The following is a 21,988-nucleotide window of genomic DNA, read 5'->3' as shown; positions in this document are numbered from 1 at the left end:
TGAATCCCGCTGCCCTTCTGGTTCTGCTTCCAAGAAATGGTCAGGTCTGTTTCTCCTGAACCTCTACCATAGCCACCTTCTCATCGCGGCCCAGAGTCTGATTCTGTGTGACACATCTTTCTCAAACAGAAGTTGGAGCATTTTACACTCTTGCTTTAAAGCCTTTAATATTGAATAATAGCTCCCATCACTTCAGAATCCTAAATATACTGATCAGCTGGGCCAGCCATCAGCCAGCCACCCCCGTAGCCCCTCACTGTCTCACCCCTCTCGTGAGGCTGTCTGCATTTTGGCCTGTGAGACAGTCCCCAAGTCCAGATTGCCACAGTCCTGCAGCTCCATCGTGGCTGACCCCACCTCTTCTTCCAAAATCGACCTCAGATTTTGCCTTGCGGTCCTGGGCTCTCGAGCATCCGTCCTGGGTCCAGCCGGAGCAGGGTCTTCTTGAGTGACCATCATGCTTGTTCTCACACCTGCCCCCGTCTCCATTCTGATGTTTTCTGCCACCCTCAAGCTTGCTTCAGCTGGTCAGGGGCAGAGAGCAACACAGTAGTTAAATCTTTCCCCTTAACTCTCCCCCCTGCCTACTTTCCAGCTTTGAACAAACAATAATAATAATACTTTGCGTCAGTGTATTTCAAACTAAATTTGACACATGTTAAAGTACTTTGAATAGGATATTTTTACACCAACATTTTCAGGCGATTGCATCAAAATATCTGTATCATTTCCATCATTATTATTTATTTCTGTCAGATATCTACAGCCGCCACCCAGTCTTTGATCTGAAAAGAGGAAGGGTGACAGGCACATTCCAGAGCAAACAAAGCTAAAAGTGATGGTTTTATTTATGGCAGCCATTGACTATTCATTATAATCACCCAGCCCCACCTCCAGAAAATCTCGTTTATTGGTCATTAGATTTTAAAAGCTCCCCAGGGTATTATGTGTTTCAGCCAGGCTTAAAATCCCCTGTTCTAAAGCCCTTAGTATAATACTACTTTAAACAGAGTAGTTCCCGTAGTGATTTTTATACAAATTAGACATTTCTATGTTGGAAACATTTTAACTACTGCCTCAAAATATTTGTATCAGATTATTAATTTCTGCTTCCAGATATGTAGGCAGTATCACCAGCCCCCACCCCTCTTTGAGCTGCACAGCTTGGCAGAGACACAACTGTCACTGGGCAATAAAGTTAAAAGTTGGCTGAGTGACTTAAAGAATCAAGTTTAAGTTTGGTGGCAGTTGCCCAAGGAAACCACAAGCGCCCATGGGCCCGCTCTGCCTCTCTCCATCCCCATCCGTGCTGCCCCAGAGGGGACCTGCCTTCAGGGAGCAAGAGCCACTGAGAAACCAGACCCACTGTCGTCTGGCCGGTGCCTGATCAGAAACTTATCTACGGCTAAGTTGCAGGGCTCAGCTCAGGCCCAAAGGCTGACTGTGAATCCAGGTCTTGGGATTCTGTCTCCTGCTAGAGACAAAATTCAGAGCAACGAGGAAGGCATGTAGGCTCAGAGCCACGTGGGGGCTGCCCAAGCACCCAGCCACAAAAGAAGAGGAGGAACTGGGGCAGGAACCCTCCCTACCCCCTCACCCCTCACCTCCCCAGTGAGCTCATCATCTAGTGAATATGGCCCACTCCCAGTCCTGGCAGCTGGTGCTTTCCTCCTAAGTCATTCTATCAGGCAGAGTAAAGGAGGAGAGGTGGACAGAGATGCAGAGTAATTTTATAGGAAAGGATGTTGGGAGCCTGGTAAGTAAGATCTACCCAACCCTTAGTCATATGCCCACAGATGGACAGAAAGTGCACACTTATTGGCACGTATTCTGCCCTAGGTTAGGCATGTCATTCATGCAGTGGGCATTTTGGAGGAGCTGCTGTGTGGGCCTGCGCTGAGCACGGGGATTACAGAGGTGAGCAGGCTGTGACTCCTGCTTGAGGTGTGTGGGCAGGGAGGAGGCCACACACACAGGAAGAGCTGGCTTGCCGGCTTCTCATCCTTGCCACCTTCCCCCAGGACCCCTCACCTGAGTAGCCACCTGTCCCACACGCAGACAGGTTCCTCTGGCCCCTTGTCCCGGCTGGGCCAGCCACCGTTGGCCTGCAGCACTCTGCACGAGCTGTGAACATGGGGGGGCTTCTGCACATGCCCCTTGATGGGCCTAAGGTCTGTGGGTGGGCTTCAGGGAGCAGAGGGTGCTCAGTGTTGTTCTTACATGTGTGCCGATTTCTTTGCATCTACAGTTTCAGCCGTGCACAAGGAAACCAAGCAGTTCTTCACTTTATATAACACCCTGGATGATAAAAAGGTTTATTTGGAAAAAGAGGTAAGAATCTGTGTAGAAAGAAAATACCTTGATCAGTGAGCAGGTACCAGGGCTGTCGACCCCAGGAAGTTCAAAGAACTGAGTGTCTGGGATGCAGCCTATGTGAGCAGAAGGGACACGTGCTATGTGCCCAGTGCTGGGTTACAGAGTTGGTACCAGATGCCCTGATGCTCATGTGGCCTGTGCTGACCGGGGACTGCTCGGGCTGTTTCATAGTGCCCTCTGAGAACCGGGGCGCACATGGAGGAGGCTGGGTTGGTGAGACTTCCGTTTGAGTTTTAAAGGAAGGAAAGGGGGCACCTGGATGGCTCAGTCAGTTAAGTGTCCAACTTTGGCTCAGGTCATGATCTCACGGTTTGTGAATTCAAGCCCCACATCGGGCTCTGTGCTGACAGCTCAGAGCCTGGAGCCTGCTTCAAAGTCTGTGTCTCCTTCTCTCTCTCTGCCCCTCTACCACTTACACTCTGTCACTCTGTCTTACAAAAATAAATAAACACTAAAAAAAAAAAATTTTTTTTTTAAAAAGAAGGAAAGAATTGGCTAATAAAATGGGGACAGTGGGCTTGTCACAGCTTACACAAGGAATCTAGCTATTTGATCATCAGGGCCCAACAGGAATGAAAAGTCTTGCCATGGACCCAGCCCCTTCCTCCCCACACTACCCTGACACTCAGGAGTCAGGGCTCCCTCATGTTGGGCGAAAATGATTGGAGCAGGGTGTGCGGCTATGTTTAAAATTTTAAAAAAGGAACAATGTGGCCCCCACAGTGGCAGCACAGTGGAACAGAAAGAGCATGCACTTTCTGTCAAGCAGATTTGGGTTTTAGTCTGGCCTATTTCCCTCACCTGTAAAGAGGGGTCACACCCGCTTCATATCATGATGGAGACAAAACAGGAAATGACTGTGAAGTTCCTTACATCTGGTGGGTCCCAGTATGCGTTAGTTCCTACCTACCGCCTCACCTCAAGAATTTGTTTCCATTTCATAGTCACCTTGCAGCCTGTCCTGCCTGCCTCTTTTTTTTTTTTTTTTTTTTTTTAATGTTTATTTACTTTTGGAGAGAAAGCGAGAGATAGCGCACAAGCAGGGGACAGGCAGACACAGAATCCCAAGCAGGGATTCTGTCAGCACAGAGCCTGATGCGGGGCTTGAGCCCACAAATGGTGAGATCATGACCTGAGCCAAAGTCAGACGCTCAATGGACTGAGCCATCCAAGTGCCCCCTGCCTGCCTCTATAACAAGAGCCATACTGCAGGTGCATCTTTTACTGCCCCCAAATGGAGGCGTGTATAATTAGTGCCACCATTATTGGCTAATGTCAGTCAAACCAGATCAATCCCTCTCTTCCTAGAGGACGCTTCTCGAGGGAGGGGCATTGAGTTCACTTTTTCTCTGTCCAGGGTCTTACACAGTGATGGGCACATAGCAGGCATTTGAGTACTATTTAAATATATGTCCAGTGCATTTGATGGGTTTTATGTCAGACCCAGGGGATAGTTCTGCCACACAGTTGGCCTTGGGGGTCTTTCTACCTAGTGAGGGAAAGACTTGCCAACCAGCACTTAGAGGTAGGCCAGAGCATTCTGAGAAAGCCCATCACTTTCCTTCAACAGTGTTCAAAGTTGGTCCATTCTTTTTTTTTCTTTTTTTTTTTTTCATGTTTATTGTTGAGAGAGGGAGCATGAGCAGGGGTGGTGCAGAGAGAGGGAGATCGGATCTGAAGCAGGCTCCATGCTGACAGCAGCAAGCCTGATATGGGGCTCGAACTCACGAACCATGAGATTATGCCTGAGCCGAAGTCAGACACTCAACCAGCTGAGCCACCCAAGCACCCCTGGTCCATTCTTTTAAAAACTAGGGGTATGCAGCAGGTGGGAGCTTTTTAATTCCATGCCGTATTAACATAGAGCTTTGCATTTGGTTAAGTTGTGCCTTTTTTTCCAAATCCATTTAGGCCTGTGCCATTTTAGCTTTCAGACATCCCTGTGGAGTGGCAAGGACAGGAATATCATTTCCAGGTTACAGACAAGTCCAAGTACAGTAAATTACAAGTTGAGTTAATAACACAGCCAGAAAGCAGATCTAGGGTTCTAGACCCCAATCTCGGAGCCTGTCCCTGGACTATAGCATTGGAGCAGAGAGACGGTCCCATGCAAGCTAAGGCCTTCTCCATTGGAAGGGGGCCTTGAATGATGTATTCCCACAGAGGCTCTCAGAGCTGCCCAGCAACTGGCCACATTGGGGAGTAACAGGATGGACAGGTGTCCTGGCTGCACCCCGACTGACCCTCCACTAAGCTGATGGCCTGGAAAATAAAGTACTGTGTTTGTCAAGAAAGCAAGGGGTGGGGTGGCAGCTGCCCAAAGAGCCTTCGCGTTAGCTTAGTGTCTTCTCACTGGAGTTTAGGCCCTTCTAGGAGCCCTCTTCCCACATTCCTGGGGTCCTGGGCTGTTGGAAGGCAGATGCTCTGGGAAGAACTGTGGGCTAAGAGTGGGTTGCTCTTTTTCTCATGTCCTTTTATTTCCATAAACAAGGTGTGTTCTTTCAGCAACAGTGTCCAGAGACAAGACAGCTTTGCGGTGGCTGGGACAGAGCGAGGTCTTTCAACCTTTTGCTTACAGTTTCCCCCTCTTCCCCCATTTCTTCCTCAGATTAGCCTGCTGAACTCAATTCATGAGAACTTCTCCCAGTAAGTACCGCCCGCCTGCTTCCCGTCACCACCTTGCTGCGCCCTGCACTTTGTGTTCGTCCCACCTTCGGTTTCACAGGAGTGTGATTGAGTAAGACGGTGCCAGACATGTGGCTTTTACACTTGCCCCTGCTGCCAAGGACAGGCGTGTCCTCGCTCACGCGGTCTCTGCATTCTTGCAAACATAACGGTGATTTTAGAGTGAATTTGAAAAACACCAAGGAGTATCTTGGTTTGAAAAAAGTTAACTTTCTGGTAACTTGACTGCCTCACTGCTGTAATCTCTTTGTATGTTACTTTTGTCTCATCAAGATTACATTCATACCACTTGTTCTGGGCCACACAGAGATGCTTTAAGATTTAGATAATGAAATAACCTGGGGTTTTTTAAAGATTTTTAAAACGTTATGCTAGATTTTGTTTTTAAGTGAATGTGCATATTCTGAACTACTGTATTCAGACAAGAATTTTGTTTTTCTCCAAAAACTGCATGGCCAGGCCCCCTGGCACCCACGTGCCCCCCGTCCTTGAGCATGCCCAGTCATAGCCCCAGTGCTTGCTGCCTGTAAGCGGCCTTCCTCTGCTTCTAGCACAAACCTCTCTTATCCCCTGGCAGCTGGCCAGTGACTGGGATCTTCCTGAATTACCAAGTCTAGATTTTAAGCTGCATTTCTAATTAAAAACAAAACAAAACAAAAACCACCACAGTTCCGTGGTAAGATTCAGCTACAACTAGCGGCTTCTAACCCTGTGGCATTTCTAAAAATGGCGCCTCCATCATCATCTCCTGATAACCGGGAGGGGCTGCAGTGTTGGGGCGTGTACGTGATGATCTCTGCTCTCTGTCAACCGTCCTCTGGAAGAATGTCTGCGCACTCTGACCCTTCTGGTGCCTTTCCCAGTGCACAGCAGGAAGTGAAGGACGCCAGGAAAGCCACCGGCTTAGCTGCGGCTCTTAGAGACAGGACCAGGTGTCCCAACCCTAGTTATAGGGAAATCTCAGAACATGTCTGCCAGCCTGGGGCAGTGCCTCCGAATCCCCAGATTTCTAAAACCAAGGTGGAATCCATCTACTAGACAGTGCATGTCATTGTCAAAGCAAAAAAATGTTTTTGTTGGAAAAAAAAAAAAAGGTTTCTGTCGATTATAACATATTGTTTTACTTTAAGAAAATATATATCTCTTAAGAAAATTGTAGAAAAAATGACAAAAAAGATGAATATTCAGTTATGAGACGATGCTAATTTTTGTGCCTTCCTCAGAGTTTAGAATCTTTAACTGCCTGGGACCCAGGGGCCCTGCAGAGGCCTGGGCGCCTCTTGGGGCATCATGTAGGCATGGGGCGGGCTCCTTGACACCTCCGCCTTCCTTGGCATCCTGTGTGCGAGTCGTAACTCCGCTGATTTTTCTTTCAGAGCGATGGCCTCCCCTGCTACCCGGGACCAGTTTTTACGTCAGATGGAACAGATTGTAGAAGGAATCAAGCAGAGCAGGATGAAGGTCAGATGGCTCTTTTCCTGTAATGCAGCCTGGATTTCATACTGGTTTAGGAAAAGGACCTGGGAAGGCAGGCCTCTCCTGGTTGACCTGGGAATGTGCTCCCGATCCTGAAGACACATCCTCAGTGTCTGGAGTACCTCCTACCCTGCAGTGGGCAGGGCCGGCTGGTGGTTCAAACGCAGCTCCTAACAGTAGCCTCCATGGATTGAGTACCTCCTGTGGGCTAAGTATGGTGATAATCCTCCTAAGAGCCTTCTTCAGTGAATAGTGTTACCCCCATGTTATCAATGAGGAGACCCATTTCACCAGCAGGCTTCCACTCTTACCCAGAATCTCTTCTTCACTAGATCATTGGTTCCTGAAATTCTACCACTGGGGATCCATTCCTTAGGATCTTGAGAGCGTTTTAGTTTTCAGAAGTCCTTTATAAAAAATGCAAATAATTGTCAAACTGCATTCTGAAATGAGAGGATATTATGCCTCAGAAGTCAGAAGAGAGAAGAGGAATTGATAAGTGTTGTGGGAGTTCTAGAGATAGTTACAGAGAACCAGTCAGCCTGGGGCCAGCATGGGGTTTTCATCACTCTGTGGCTGTGCACTGGGCCGTTGCTAGTAGTATAGAAGATTCGATGACTGTCTGGTAACCAGATGTTTTCTGGTTATATTCACAGTTTTATTCACAGTTTTCTACTGTTATAACCAGATGAATCCTCACTAATACTTCCAAATCTCTTACTTCTGGTCCGCCTAAAAAATAGATCACACCACAGTGGTCCTGGGGCAGTAAAGCCTTCGGGGGACTCAAGGCATCTCCTCTCCCGAGCTAGGGACAGAGTAGTCCAGTGAGCCATGCCAAAAGGTAAACCCATGAAGGAAAGGGCACTGTAGGACTTGAAATCATAAGAACTCACTCACCAAAAACAGACATTCAAGCTGCCTGTGATCTCCTCTCACAAGAGATGAACTAAGGGCGAAAGGTCTTTATATCCCTTTCCCAATAGAAAATAGTAATCTCCCCATTAATGACTTCAATAAAATGATGTCAGTGGAGCAAAAAAAAAAAAAAAAATTATCACTTCGTGGCAAGACTATTCAGCCACAACAACGAAAGCAGTCATGGTACGTACACATACCCAAGACACGACAGTCCCCCTTGATGACCTAGGGTGGAACGTCAGAGGAGGACAGAGTGCAAGCCTTTCACACCCCAGATCCCAGTGCGGTGGACTTGTCCGCCCCTGCCATGCTCCTCCTTGGGGAGCTGCTCTTGTCCGTGGGAAAGAACACGAGGAATTTATTGGGTTTTGTTCCTTTGGCTTCCCTGTCCTGTTGACCAGGAGGTGCATTGTAAAGGTGTGGCGTACTGGATGGGTGGTCAGGATCCCGGGCAGAGAGGGCTCTCTTTCTCACATCTGCATCCCCAGTGGCGAATATAGCACCCGACTGCGGTGGGCTTTCAAGAACAACTTGCTGAGTGGAAGAATTCATTCAGTTTGGTCGAAGGGCAGTTCTCAAAGAGGGTTCGGGTCAGGTTTGAAGATTGGCTGGCACTTCAAATGCAAGAGTCTGTCTTTGCAGAAAAGCATTCATTCGGATGCATTTCTTCTGATGTGTTTGAAAAATTATCGCCCTCCCTCTATGGATGCATGATGGTTCCTGCTCAGAGTGTGTGTGGAAGGGGAGTCCATGTCCCTCCAGAGCACAGATGTCCCCAAGCATGGAACTAGAGGGGCAGGCTGTACAGAGTGGACCGTAGACCATCAGTGCGTACAAGCAATGGAGAAGGTGTTTATGGTACATCGGAGGCTCCTGAGTAAAGAGATAGTCACGTACTGGTAGGCGTTTTGAGCTGATCCTGAAGAGGTGAAGTCTCTGGATTTCTGGAATACTGAGAGCGAGTGCCCAGCAAGAGAAGCCGGGGTCCCTGACCTAGAGTATGAAGGGAGATAAGCCAGGCGTGGGAACAGTGTGCCTGGGTAAGGGGGTGCTAGGACCATGTGAAATTAAAACTCAGACCTAAGAGCCAGCTCCCAATTCGGAGAGTGAAGGGGACCCTTACACCTCTTACCACCCTCACTCTAGGGCGCCCAGTGTGAAGACAAATCAAAGTCTTTGTAAATCAAGTGACATGCCATTCACATAACACTTAATACCATATGTACCTTGTAACAAACCTGTGATCTAGGGGATATTACCCTCATTTTGCAACTCAGGGACCTGTCTTTCAAAAAGGTTAAATAACCTGCCCAGGGAAACACAGCAAGTGATAGAGGCAGGATTTGAACTCATGGTCTGAGGCTCATTCCATTTCAGGGTTGGTCTGCCAGCTCCCATGTGGGGTTCTGGATACATTCAAGTTAAATTGATTGTAGGGCCACATTTCTATCATGGGGACCTGGTCGGTCATGGCCAGACTTTCTGCTGGAGGACAGCACAGGAAGGAAAGGCCTGGGGTCGATCTGCCCGTGTGCTACTTACTTAGGAGGTAGGGGCCCAGCGGAAAGTGTGTGGCAGCTGTGGGAAGTGGGGGTCAGGAAGTAAGAGCAGTGGGCTTTGCGGCACAGACTATCATCACTTGGGTGGCATCAGGAAGCCTGCCAGTAGGGAGCACGGGACACCCTGGGGAAGGCATGTCACCAGACTCCAGAGCTGGGCACGGGCACGCAACAGGTGCCCACATGCACACCTGTGAAAGAGGAGAACGGGGACTTGGAACTAGGTCACCAGGTGACGTAGGAGCTGGATACATGGTCAGGAGCAGACCAGGCAGAGGAATGTGTGTGTGGGGTAGGCCTTTCCCCGAGCGAGGCTGGGAAGGGCCAGGGGGCACGCTGGGCACACTTCATCCATGTGATCAGCCCATGGCAGGGAGACAGGCTGAGTGCGGAATACGGTGCAGCCAGTTCAACTTCACCCTGTGTCGACTGATCCCTCCCAGCATGTCACTCAGGAGCGCGGCTCCGGCGTCAGGAGACCAAGGAATCCGTCCAGTGCACTCTTGAGCACCTGTCACAGCCAGGCACCAGCTGGCCGCTGTAACTTTCTGCCCGAATGTCGCTTCCTCAGGGAGCGCTCCCTGACCATCTGGTCTGAGGAGGCCAGGCGCCCTCCTCTCTGTCACCCAACTCTGTCATTCCCTTCACAGTGCCGATCACAAGTGGGGGTTTGCACACGGAGCCCTTTGTGTGAGGTGCTTGGTTAGCGCCTGTCCCTTCAGCATGCACCCTCCGTGGGAGCAGTGACATTGCCTCATCCCCACAGCATTTAGTGCCCAGGGTGTCCACACAGTGTTTGTTGAATAACGAAGCTGTCAGGTACCTCAGAAAAGTCTCTCTGACCCAAATCCAGCCTTTATTTATGAGGTCAGCATCCTGGAAACAACCTTAATTGTGCATGACTAGAAAGATGGGTAAGTTAGCAGTATGATCAGGAATCTTGTATAGTTTTCATTGTAGAAAGTGCACAGCAGCGTGGACATATTTACGTTAAATGAAAACAGGACTCAGTTATTTAAATAGGAGTTTCTCAGTCTTAACACAGTCAACATTTTGGACCAGAAACAACCACTCCTTGTCGTGTGGAGGCTGTTGTGTGTGGTGTAGGATGTTTTGCAGCATTGCTGGCTCCTACCAGGATTCACCAGCATTGCCCCCTCCTCACTGGTGTCTGTCCCCACACATTCCCTCATGCCCTTTGGGGGGCAACATAGCCCCTGGTTGGGAACCCCCAACCCGTTTGTTGTGAAATTGTAATCACACGCACAGACACGCACACACACACACACACACACACACACACACACGAACAGTGCCCAATGATAGGAGAATTGCTGAGTGAAGTAGAGAAGCCTCTATGTACATCGTGCAAATAATAAATCCAGAAGTAATGTAGAGAAGGGAAATGAAGGAAGTCCACAAAAATGTTGGTCATAGTCTCCTTTGGGATGCTACCAACAGCCCTTGGTCACAACAAGCCTTTTCATCACCGTTTTCTGAAATGTTTCAACAGATGGAAAAGAAGAAGCAAGAGAACAAAATGAGAAGAGACCAGCTGAATGACCAGTACTTGGAACTGTTAGAAAAACAAAGGCTGTACTTCAAGACTGTGAAAGAGTTCAAGGAGGTAAGAGGAGGGTTGGGCCAGGCATGTAAGGCTTTGGGGGCGGGGAGGGGGAGGGGGGGCATTGAGAATGAATTCTCTGGTTTTCCACTGGTGCATAATAGCAGGTTGGCAGCGTGATCCCAACAGTAAAGCACGACATCTAGGTAGTTCAGTACGGCGTGGTTCGGTGGCCCATCTTGAGTCTCAAATTGAATGTTCAAGAGATGTCATGTCTTTATTTTCATTCCTCTAATATTTAATCAGCATATCATACTCACAAGAGAAAGCCCCATCGGCCTACATCAAGAGTCACCTGGAAACAGCAGTTGTTATATATTCAGATCTGGAATACAATGGGGAGGGACCTTGAGAAGAAGCCTGTAGGAAGAGTGAATTTTGAATGTGGCTGGCTTGGGTTCAAACCCTGCCTTTACCACCTACCAGCCGTGCACTCGGCCAGTGACTTACTCCCTCCAAACCTGTTTCCTCATCGTGGGTTCTGACCTTCGCTGGGTCAGGTGAGGGTGAAGACACCTAGCACTGTTTCTGGCGCCTGTAGCACCCAGCACCCAACTGCATTTTGTTCGTCTTTGTCGTTTCTGCCTGCGTTTGGGCAGGGTTACTCTTCACGGGTCCAGAAAGAAAAGTGTTTACACTTTTCTTAAGAGATTTTCCAGAAAGGAGACTTCATTTTGTCACTTACTGGGATATCAGCAACTTCATTTTCGGGAATTCCTTCCCCCTTTCTAACCCAAATCCATGTGGTTTCAGTGAGTTTGGAGATTGCTGAATATAGAGGAGCCAGAGGTGTAGTTGTGTCCTGCTGTTTGGTCTACAGAATAAAAAATATAATCTATTCATACCAATAATTTTGTTCCTATATATCTTTAGACTTTTCTCTCTTCCTTCCTTTCTACCCTATCCTTTTCCTTTTCTACTTCTTCTTCCTTTTATTTTAAATGTTTATTTATTTATTTTAAGAGAGAGAGTGAATGTGAGCAAGCAGGGGAGGGGCAGAGAGAGAGGGAGAGAGAGAGAATCCCAGTGCAGGACTGGACCCCACGAACTGTGAGATCATGACCTGAGCTGAAGTCAAGAGTCAGACACTCAACTGACTAAACCACCCAGGCACCCTTCCTTCCTGTTTGTTTGTTTATTTGTTTGTTTAATTTAGCTTTTAAGAGCTACAACCCATAGACATTTTGAAATCTTTCATACTTTCCATAAATGTTCTTCCAGCTCCTACCAGGACCCCAGGGGTATATCAGAACCGGTCTCTACGTCACAGAGTTTATGTCGTGATGGGGAGATGGATAACAAGCTAGGAAACAGAAACCCTAGTTAACAAGTCATTTCACTCTTTGCCTCGGGCTTGGGGGCACTGATGGAGATGGTGTGGTCAGGGAAGGTCTGTCTCAGATGAGGACTTGGCCATGGGCGAGCAGCAGTGAGACCTACGGCTGGGCAGCGTGGTGATGGAGTGGTGAGGTGCTCTGGGTAGGACCCCTCATGGTTAGCGGGGGTCAGAAGGGCTAGTGAGCAAGCAGGCAGGGATCAAACAGGACCTAGCAGAGCTTTTCTTCCCTTGAATGCAAATAACTCACAAAAAGAAAAGGCCCAGTGGAGAAAAATTAAATTTCGAATGTTGCTTGGACACGCCAGCACTACCCTTTGACAGCAGAAACAAAAAGCAGGCAAGCTGGGGACGACAAGTATAAGCCGTCAGAATCAAAGCAAATAAAAGCAAAGCAGAAAAGCTCAGGGCTAAGGGCTTAGGATGACCTCCAAAGGAAACAGTTCCTTCAGATAGGTTAAGCATCAGGATTTCTGTCCCGGCCTCCCCAGGCACAGACTTGCACCCCAGAGAGCAGGGGAGGGTCTGCCCAAGCTGGCTGAGACTCCTGACCATGGCCTTGCCCATGCCTGTTTCCCTCAGTCCAAAGCTAGTTGGAGAGAGAAAGGGGAAGGAGAATATAATATGTTCTTCAGACAGCTAAATATATTTCACTTAAAGGACTTACCTTTGGGGAAAAAATAGCATACTTTCGTATTTTTTGACATTAAAATTGATAGTATGTGCTCCTTTTTTTTAAATATTTTACTTGGCAAAACTTTAAAATTAGCAGTTGCATGTCAGTGTCGCCACATCTTGACTCTTTTCCACAAGCTCCTGTGAGGCAACTTGGCCCCTCTTGGGGCCCCCACAGGTTGATGGGGGCTGGCTGCTCCCCAGTGCCCCCAGGTCCCTCCCCCCAATCCCTTCGGCCAGGCTAATGCTACTGTGACATAGTGCAGTGCCAGGCAGGTCTCATCTGCAGTGGAAGAACAGTTTGCAAAAGCAGACTTTCATCTCAGGGCAAAGTCTTCTTCCAGAACCCTCTCTGTTCTGGTCTCTTTCTTTGTCTCCCCCCAGCCTACCTGGTCTTCTACTCCCAGGTTCTAAACTCCCACCATTTCCGGGCCCTTGGCACCCATCACTCTTCGTGCAGAGCACCATATCATGGTCCAGAGCACGGCCCTTGGCCACGTTAGTACCTCCCCTCCGTTGGGTTTGGTTTGCTCCTCATTCACTGAGCTCAGTGGTGCCCTGCGTCCTGACCCCTAGCCTCCTCTGGTACTGAGACCTCTGGTCATCTCCAAACTCCTACTGGCTCGCTCACCCCAGCCAGGTAGAGCTTGTTACTAGCAAGTCTGCCAGGAGATCAGTTTAATTGCCATATTATGTTAATTAACTGTGTGCCTCAACCATAGTCTCTCTGAGGTCATCAAACCAGCGCTGAGGAATGCAGGCTGAGGAATGCAGACCGTCCGTTCTCACGAAGCTGGGCTTTGAGCACATGATGCCCAGGAGGCCAAAGTGCCATGTGCAGCACATGGGCCCATACCATCTTCAGTAGGAAAGAAACAGAAGCAAGGAGGCATTTTCCCCTTCCTTCTAGGAAGAAATGCCTGAGGGACCTTTTGTGTATTTGCTTTGAACAGACAGACAGTGCCTTTCTGTAGTTTCTCAAAAGGACTTCAGTAGCCTGCATGAAACCTAATCAGGGCTCACACACCAGGTGCCAGCTGCAAGAGTTCAGGCACCGTCTGAGCGCCATGTGACACACACAGTGACCCCTGCTGGGGACTCTGCTGGGGCATGTGGATCCTTCTGCGCCGTTTTTGCCTCGTTTAGAAGTTGAAGTGGGTGATAACCGAATGTATTCAGTCACTGTTTTGTTGTTTTATCTTTTTTGTTGTGGAAATTTCCAAAAAATACACAGAAGTAGAGAAAGTAATTTAATAATAGTGTGACTATCTGCCTATTCTTGGTCCACCCCCCCCCCCCCCACACACACACACAGTCTCTTTGTTTTCAGCTGGAGGTTTTCTCCCCAAGCAAGTCTCAATAACTCATTTTAAAAAGGAAACCTTAGTTCTCTAGTACAACAAATGTTACTCAACTTCATTCTCTTCCCATCCCCCCCAAGATAAAGTAACTGCCTCCCCCTCCAGAAACAGGTGCTCAAAAAGTGTCAGAGTACTTTGCTTCTGCCAGAATCATTCAGCCACACCCTGGGCCCAGAGCCTAGCTATCCCCCAGCTCGGAGAAGAAAAATAAGTACCTCCAGGTGAACTGGCACCTAGTGAAAGCAGGGTCACTGCAAACATGAGCCACGACACCGCCAGAAAGAACAAAGGGCTTCCAGAGAGCTGGGAGCACATAGCCAGGCCCAGAGAGTTGGGAACATTGACTCTCGGGTTCTTGGATCCAGGTGGTTCAAGGGTGAAAGAATTTCTTCCCCCGCATGGGAATCCCCAGGAAACGTGGCTGCTGGAGGCCTGGCCTCAAGCTCAGGCCTCCTCCCTCCAGCTTGCCTCTCTGGGCCCTTCCCACTACCATGTGCACCTCTCAGTTTTAGCAGGGCTCCTGGTGGCATGGCCGGAGGCGGGAGAGGGCATGTTTGCCAGCAGATGGAGGTATCAAGGATACCCCGAGCTATCAGGACCAGTGGGGACAAGAGGGAGGGAGGATGCAGAGTGAGATGCTTTTAAGGAAGGGGATACAAAGCCGCACAGAGGTGACCTTACACCACTGGGTGTCAGATTCCACACACATGACATGGCATCAGTGACCTCTGTCAGTTATCTCCCTCAGTACATGCAGTAATGGACTTCATACAGCTCAGTTTTAAAAGGGGAGGTGTCCCTCAATGCCTCTCTCTCACCCTGTCTTTTGTGAGTTTCTTTCTTAAAACCAAGGATATTCTTGACCTTCACCGTTGTCAGAGTAAGAACTGTGCTGTGTCCTGCTTGCTGTGTGAGCTAGGTCACTCCTTCAGCTGCTGGCTCCAAGCACCCTGCCCCTCCCTTATCATAGTGGTCCAAGGTTAGAACAGGAGTGTCTGCTCTCTGCTGCTGTCCCCTTGAGCCTTTCGGTGGCTTCATGAAGTCTTTTGCAATGACCGTGCCTAATCCTCATCCATTTATCCATCTTACAGCCCAGAAACCAAGTCATTGTAGCTATTCTGGCACTGAGTCAGGTGACCATCTCCAGGAAGTCCCACTGTGCTGGTGGCAGCATGGGGGGGGGGGAAGGGGGGGCGGTTTCGTTGGTCCATAGGTCCTGTCCTCGGAACAGGGGAAAGATAGTAAGACTGTCAGGCTCACGTGAGAGCTCCTGTCGTCACCACCTCTCTGCATGCTGTCTTTCTGCTTCCTTTCCAGGAGGGCCGCAAGAATGAGGTGCTGCTGTCCAAGGTGAAAGCCAAGGCCTCCTGAAAGCTCCCAGATGTCATTGTATGTCTCTGATTTTTTTTTGTTGTTAATGCCATATATCAACTACAGGATGGTGAAATGGTTCTGAACACTACGGTAGAGAGATGCAGGTGTAACCACCTCAGCACCCTGCGTATTTCCTCCCTCCCATTTGCTTCCACTTCATCTCTCTGTTGTCGATGGAATCAGACAGTATGAGCCTGGTGGCTTGGATCATGCCCATCGTCCTATGAAGAAACGTGGGCAGTGTTTGTTCTGTGTCAGTTCAACTTTTATTTCTCCAGTAACATTGCACATATGAAGGTACCTGTATTTGTATGGACTCCCTGAATAAAAAGGAATTCATTTGTTCAGCAAGCATTAATTGAGCAAGCAGTGAGAAGTAAGCCCTGAGGGAAACAAGTATAAAACACAGGCCCTGCAGCTCGGGCCCTGCAAGTGGCCTGGGGAGCAAAAGTAGCCTGCTTGACCCCAGAGCTTGGTCAGCTGAGGTTTTGGGGGTTCTTTTTGTTTTTGTTTTTGTTTTTAGTAAACAAAGGCTTTCAGCTAAATGACCAGCCCGTGTGAGTGTTGGCCTTGAAGGCCCTTCACTTACCTTGTGCCTTTTGTTCCTGGCTCTTCTGGATGCCAGCCGGCAGTCCTAACGGTGTGGTGCAGGGAGAGCTCAGGGGCTGCCGTTGGTCCGGTTCGTACACAGCACTCAAGTTTACTTCACCAAAAATTGAAAACAGGGGCCTCCTATTGAGGACGCCTAAATAAGAACGACACCTTATCACACCCTACTTCTGTTTCGAGTCCCGGCCAGATGTGGCGGGTCTTGTGCACCCTCGTCATTAGGAGGAGCACATTCCCTGTACGCCACACCTGCACAGGTTCATGGGCGAGCACAGAGACGAGCTGCAGACGCTCCATCCCCTGAGGCCCAGGGCGGCACCTGCTAGATACCAGAGACGGCACTGGACGAGGAAGAGCAGTGAGTGTGCAGAGACCCAGGAGGCTGCACGGAGGAGGCAGGACTTGGGCCAGGTCTGAACGGAGAGGTGCATGTTCATAGATGGGGAGGCCAGTTTGGATCAGGTACGCCTGTAATTAGAAACGCGGGCGGGAGCAGGGAGAGCCCGCATGTGCTTGTTGGGAAAGGGATGGCTAGGCCTGTCTGCAGGAAAGGCCAGCCGGGACCGGCCCTTGGGGGGCCTTGACGGAAAGCGGGGCCATGGCCTTGATCCTCTGAAAACGAGCTGTCCAAACCAGCCACGGAGCTCCCCCTGCCCCGGCCTCCAGGTGGCTGGCAGCCCAGCCACATTCAGTTGACCCCAAGGTGAGGTTTGCGCTTCTTCCGCCTACACCTTGCACATGTGCTAGTCAGCAAGTCTGGACCGTAGGACCTAGGAGCTTCCACGTGTCAGGCAGATGGCACTCAGTGCAGTCGCAGGAACACCGCATTCAGTTTTAGTTCCTAATGTGTGCACAAAGCAAGTGTGGTGTGGACAGACTTCAAGCCCCTCACGCCGGATTAGCCCCGACCATGGGTTTCCGCGTGAGGGCAGCGAGGCTTGCAGGGGGTGGGGGGGGACGGCCTCCCTGAGATGAGCCGGGAGCCACGGGATGCGAATGGGTGCTGCCCTGGGCCGCGCGTGCCCTTTCCGGCCTGTCACCGCCCTCCAGCCGCTCCCTCGGCCACGGTCATCTGCAGACTAATTTTTGCAAGGGCCCATGAAGCTGAAGCAAGTGACACAGTGAGAAAGCAGGCAGCTCTCTGAGGACAGAGGAGGGAGAGGGCAGTGTAACCGCACGTGTTTCAGGTTCAGGGAAACGTCTGTGTTTTCTTGTCGAGAAGCTCGGAGACCCTTCGCTGACAGTGTTTTGTGCAGTTAGGAGATGAATTGTGCGAAGGTGGTAGGGAGGAGGAGCGGGTTACATTCCCGGGCCAGTTGCCCGCCTCTCTGCTGTCAGGGAACGTGTGGGCACCCCCAGTCCAAAGCAACTGATAACCTTTTTTAAAGTGACAGCATTGTGCTGTATTCTCAAAGAGTGTCATTTGATTTGGTTTGGGCACAGAGAGGTATTAGAAGATCTCTTTTCCCCTTTAAATTCTACAAGACCAAATACAGGCTGGTTCCTATCCCTTGGACAGAGCTTGGGTGAGACTGCAGAAGCCAGGCTTGAGAACCCCGTTTACCACAGGTGGCCCGCAAAGCGATGCCATCTTTGTGAGTGACTGGGACACTTGGGTGTGCCTTACGGTCAGGCCTTACAGGTTCAAGTGATGCCCGAGGCCCCCTTCATTTCAGAAGTCACTCAGGAAAGTTTCTCCCAGGACATCTTGTGTGCCCAGGGTACGGCTGGGTATTCGGCTAACCCACAGACTGTTCTGGAGTTTTAAAAAAAGAAGAAGCAGGGATACATCCTTAAGTTGCATTTATGAAATGAGGAATGAAGTCTCCCCAGGAAGCATTTAGTTGTCCCTGTTCGGCCAGAGCAGTGAGCTTGCTCACCTGGAAGCCTTCCCGGGGCTGGCCGCCCGGTGCCCTGGCATTCTCCTCCAGCCTCTGGGTCGGGGCTTCCCTCCCCCACATGCATCTCATGAGTACTTGGGGCTGCCTCGGTTTACACCCAAACCGGAGCTGCTGAGCAGTATGGACTTGAGGAGCACAACCCATCTCTGAGGCATCTGGACACATCTCTTGTTCTTGGCCTGGATTCGGTCTCCGGGGCTAGCTAGCTATACTTAGCAGGAGGTGCCCAATGTTAGAGGATGCGGCCAAAACTCCACAGCAGGGTCTGTTTCCTTTCTGAACAGAGAGGGCAAATTCTAAGTTTGTCAGGGCTACGTTCTTGATGGAGCATCAGGTGTACGGTTATAACTGGGTTCTGGTCCATTACCCGTACCCTGTGGGTAGCCACGTCCTGCTGGTGTCTCCTGAGTCTGGCCGCAGGCCCGAAGGCAGAGGGGCGGCATTGGTGGTATAGTGGTGAGCATAGCTGCCTTCTGAAGGCAGAGGGGCGGGTACGGAGAGCAGACCCTTCTCAGGCTGAGGAAGCTCCCTGCCAGACAGCGTAGCCCTCGGGGCCTCCTGAAAGCGGGAGCAGAGCACGGGGAAGGCCTTGGGCAGCCCCATACTACCTCACAAAGCACCGTCCCTGTGACCTCAGGCTACACGTTGACGGCCCCGATCACGTCTGTGGTGACCAGAGCAGACCTGCCAGAAAAGGCACTGTGGACAGTAAGCAGTGGCCCGTAAACCTGTGCCACCTCAACTCCTGTCACCTGGGCGTGGCCCTGTCCTGCCCTCTGTGCAGGTGACTGGCCTTTGGTGTACAAAGGAGGTAGACATTCTAGCAGTTAGCTTTCACAGTGACTTTGGCTGAGCATGAGAGGCAGAGAGCTGGCTGGAATACGCTTCGAGGAGTAACCTCAAGGAAGCACTTGGTGATGTACTTGTGGCCGGTGCTGGCTTCGAGGCACGGCAGTACAGTGAAGAGCCCAGCGAGGTGCGGTGCCCGCCATCTGTCTGCACGGCTGGGCATGGATCGGGGGTGCCCCATGTGAGGCGTCTTCAGAGACTCCCGGGCCTTGCTTTAGTCTTTTCTTCCAAGTCCGGAGCATGTCTTCTCAAGCACATGGCGGCAGGCCGAAAACACTGTAAAAAATCATGTCGTCATGGTCCCCGCTCTTCTCATGAGAAATGTGCAGAAGCGTTGGGCGGATCTAGTTGCTGGACTGTGACCCATCTGACGGTGTAGGGAATGCTCTGGGTTTTCCGCGTCAGCCTTACATTCCTTGAAGGCACCAAGCTCACACCTGCCCATGGCTGTTGTCCCTGCTGTTGCCTCTGCCTGGACCGCTGGCCACCCAAGATCGCAGCCAGCGGCTTTCCCTGACAGCCCGCTCCTGTGCGGACCCGCTGGGCATCGCCCTGCGGCCCTGACCGCGTTCTGCCCGTTCCCCCGCCCGCTGCCTTGGTGGCACTGTCTGATCTCTTAGTCCTTTGCCAAGCCTGTTGCCTGCCCACCCCACCCCCGCCCAGAGTGGAAGAGCAGCGAGAGCAGGGACCTTGCGGTCTCCCCAGAACCCGGCTCGGTGAAGGACCGGGAAATTCTAGTCGGATAAAATAGCTTCTCTAAATTGTGACTTTGCATCCCTTTATTAGCAGAGCTCAGACTGAAACGTTCATTTGATTTACGCTTAGTTTGAATACAGGTAGACCAGTTTATTCAGCAGCTTGAGAGGATCTCAGGGTGTGTTTGTCGTAGTCGATCCTCGAAGTCTGGGATGACAGGGGTGTCAGAGGTCTCTAGTCTGTCCAAGGAATTCCCTTTCACGTATGTTTTCCCCACACAGTGTGGGGGAAGGGGGGATAAAGGGAATATAGTAATCTGGGAGATCAGATCACACGAAGGCTTGGCTCATGGTATGTCATGAACCTAAAGGTAACCTGACTGGTTGAAATGACTCGGCCGCGTGAAGCCACAAGCCGGGCGCAGCGCCGGGATGCCGTGTTGGCAGAAGCAGGAGCCGTACAGCGTCCGTGGAGGGTAGCTGACGAGATCTATGGCAAGTGCACACATTCTTTGAGCCAGCAGTGCTGTGTCCAGGAATGTTTCCCGTGTACAAGGATTTTGACTGCAGCATTGTTTGTAATGGCAAAAAGTTGGAAACTACCACCACCATAGGGAAATGGTTAAATAAAGTATGGTGAATCCTCACAGTGGGCCGTTCAGTTTATAAGAACCAAGTCGCTCTCTATGTACTGCCATGGGGTGATCCCTAAGGTGTACGGCCAAGTGGGGGAAGGGGAAGAGAGGCTTTTGATGTACTAGTGTTTGTTTTTAAAAAGAGGAAGAGGATGGAGAAAAGCGTGTGTCAATGAGTGTATACGTGCGTGCACACACAGGTATCACGCATACCTGCTCGCCTACGCCTCAAGCATCTCTGGGAGGGAGGGTGCACTGGGACCTGTCAGCCTTGCTTGCCTCTGGGGAGAGGGTGGGGATTACTTTTCACTGTATACCTTTTGTACCTTTTGAATTTTATACCATGTACGTGTATTATCTATTCAAAAAAATAAAGTTTTTAAATTTTAATTCGGTTTCATTTTCTTTTTTTTTTTTTTTAATTTATTTCTAGGAGAGAGAGAGAGAGAGAGACAGCGTGAGCAGGGAAGGGTCAGAGAGAGAGGGAGTCACAGACTGAAACAGGCTCCAGGCTCTGATCTGGCAGTCAGCACAGAGCCTGACGCGGGGCTCGAACCCACGAACCGCGAGATCATGACCTAAGCGAAAGTCGGACGCTTAACCGACTAAGCCACCCAGGCTCCCCTGGTTTCATTTTCTACAGAATAGAAACACAACACAAGATCCTTGTTTGGTGAATCTGCTCTTCTTGGGAATTGAAAGCCCTAGCCCAGAGTGATGAGTCCCTCATGGTCTTGGGTCTTGGGGGAAATAGGGAAACAAGAAGGGAGCGATTGTCTTCTGTTAGGACGGCTTTGGGGAGGCAGAGCGGCGAGGATGACTCTGCTTAGAATGTGTGCATGTGTTGGGTGGTGGTGAGGGGGCAGGGACAGGGAAACGGGGCCGTGAAGGGGCTGCACCCTGGGAACAGACCAGGGCTGCTGGGATTGCTTCTCTCTCACAAGCGTCACAGCACAGCCCCATTGCTCTGGCTTTTGGGGTGCAAATGATGGAGATGGCACCCCTGAGTCATGGTCCAAGGGAGCCGTCCCTGTCCCACATGGAGACCTGCTGTGGGGGGCTTTTCCCCACCCCTCTCTCCTGCAGAACTGATTTTGTCCAGCCCTGAGGCAGTAAGTGTCCAGCCCCAAGAGAGGACTCAGGACAGCCGTTCTCAGTCCATTTCTGACAGTCCATTTCTGTTGGCTAAGAATTTGTTTGCAACGGGCCTCTAACTCCATTTTGGCCCCATCATGGTTAGGGAGGAATCTTTCCTGCCAGTGCTCAGTGCAAGATATGTTTGGAGAGCTTGTGTTCTTACAGGTTGTTGGGGAAGGACAAGGTGTTGGAGCAGCCTTAGCCATTTTGAGACCGTGAGAAGAGAGAACCCCCCACCACTGAGCTTGGCAGATGGAAAAACCAGGCTCCCTGAAGGCATGGCAAGCCTCTAAACCAACCTGGGGACCCAATGCCCTGATATTTCGGGTTCCACGAGAAAAATAATTCCCTGACTACTCATTCAACCAACAAATATTTGAGCTTCAACTGTGTGTCAGGCCCTGGGCCTGCAGCAGTGGACAGAGCGGACAAAGAACTTGCCTTCACTGCACTCCAGTGAGGAAGGTGTACAAGGTAGGTAAACCATGGAAGCCATGTTGCACTATTGCTTCGCCATGCTGACTACGGCAGAAGGATTGGGAGTGTTTGGCTTGGTGGCGATGGCTGCAATTGTATGAGTAGCTAAGGACTACCTTTACAGAATTCTTTACTGAGAACTACCTGGCTTTTCATTCTGGAAACTTCACCAGAGCGCCAGTTAATTTGCTGGCTCCTGGAGATGTCACACCTGATCAGGACCTGCCCGGTACCAGCCACTGGTTCCAGCTAGGCTTACCATAAATGTCACCAGAGCATCTGCTTATAAAATGCCTCC

General features: G+C 50.3%; 1 protein-coding gene across 3 annotated transcripts in view; it reads left to right on the top strand.

Annotated features, from left to right (window-relative positions):
* The window catches only part of CCDC93 (coiled-coil domain containing 93), a 90,858-nt gene extending 70,449 nt beyond the window's left edge, over positions 1-20,409 (top strand). For 2 of the 3 annotated variants that reach the window (XM_039253408.1, XM_039253406.1), the window contains exons 20-24: positions 2,249-2,331; positions 4,985-5,022; positions 6,438-6,522; positions 10,531-10,644; positions 15,331-15,741. In XM_039253408.1, the coding sequence (XP_039109339.1) occupies positions 2,249-2,331; positions 4,985-5,022; positions 6,438-6,522; positions 10,531-10,644; positions 15,331-15,384 (374 nt within the window). In that variant the 3' untranslated portion in view covers positions 15,385-15,741. Of the gene's footprint in view, positions 1-2,248; positions 2,332-4,984; positions 5,023-6,437; positions 6,523-10,530; positions 10,645-15,330; positions 15,742-19,812 lie in introns of those variants that run through there. The other variant, XM_039253407.1, reaches the window with a different exon arrangement.
* The last annotated feature ends 1,579 nt before the right edge of the window (positions 20,410-21,988 follow it).

The sequence above is a fragment of the Hyaena hyaena genome, unplaced genomic scaffold (genome assembly GCF_003009895.1).
Source record: "Hyaena hyaena isolate Hyena2069 unplaced genomic scaffold, ASM300989v1 scaffold_448, whole genome shotgun sequence".
NCBI lineage: Eukaryota > Metazoa > Chordata > Mammalia > Carnivora > Hyaenidae > Hyaena > Hyaena hyaena.
Note: the sequence above shows the minus strand (reverse complement) of the source record. Positions and strands in the feature narration are given on the sequence as shown.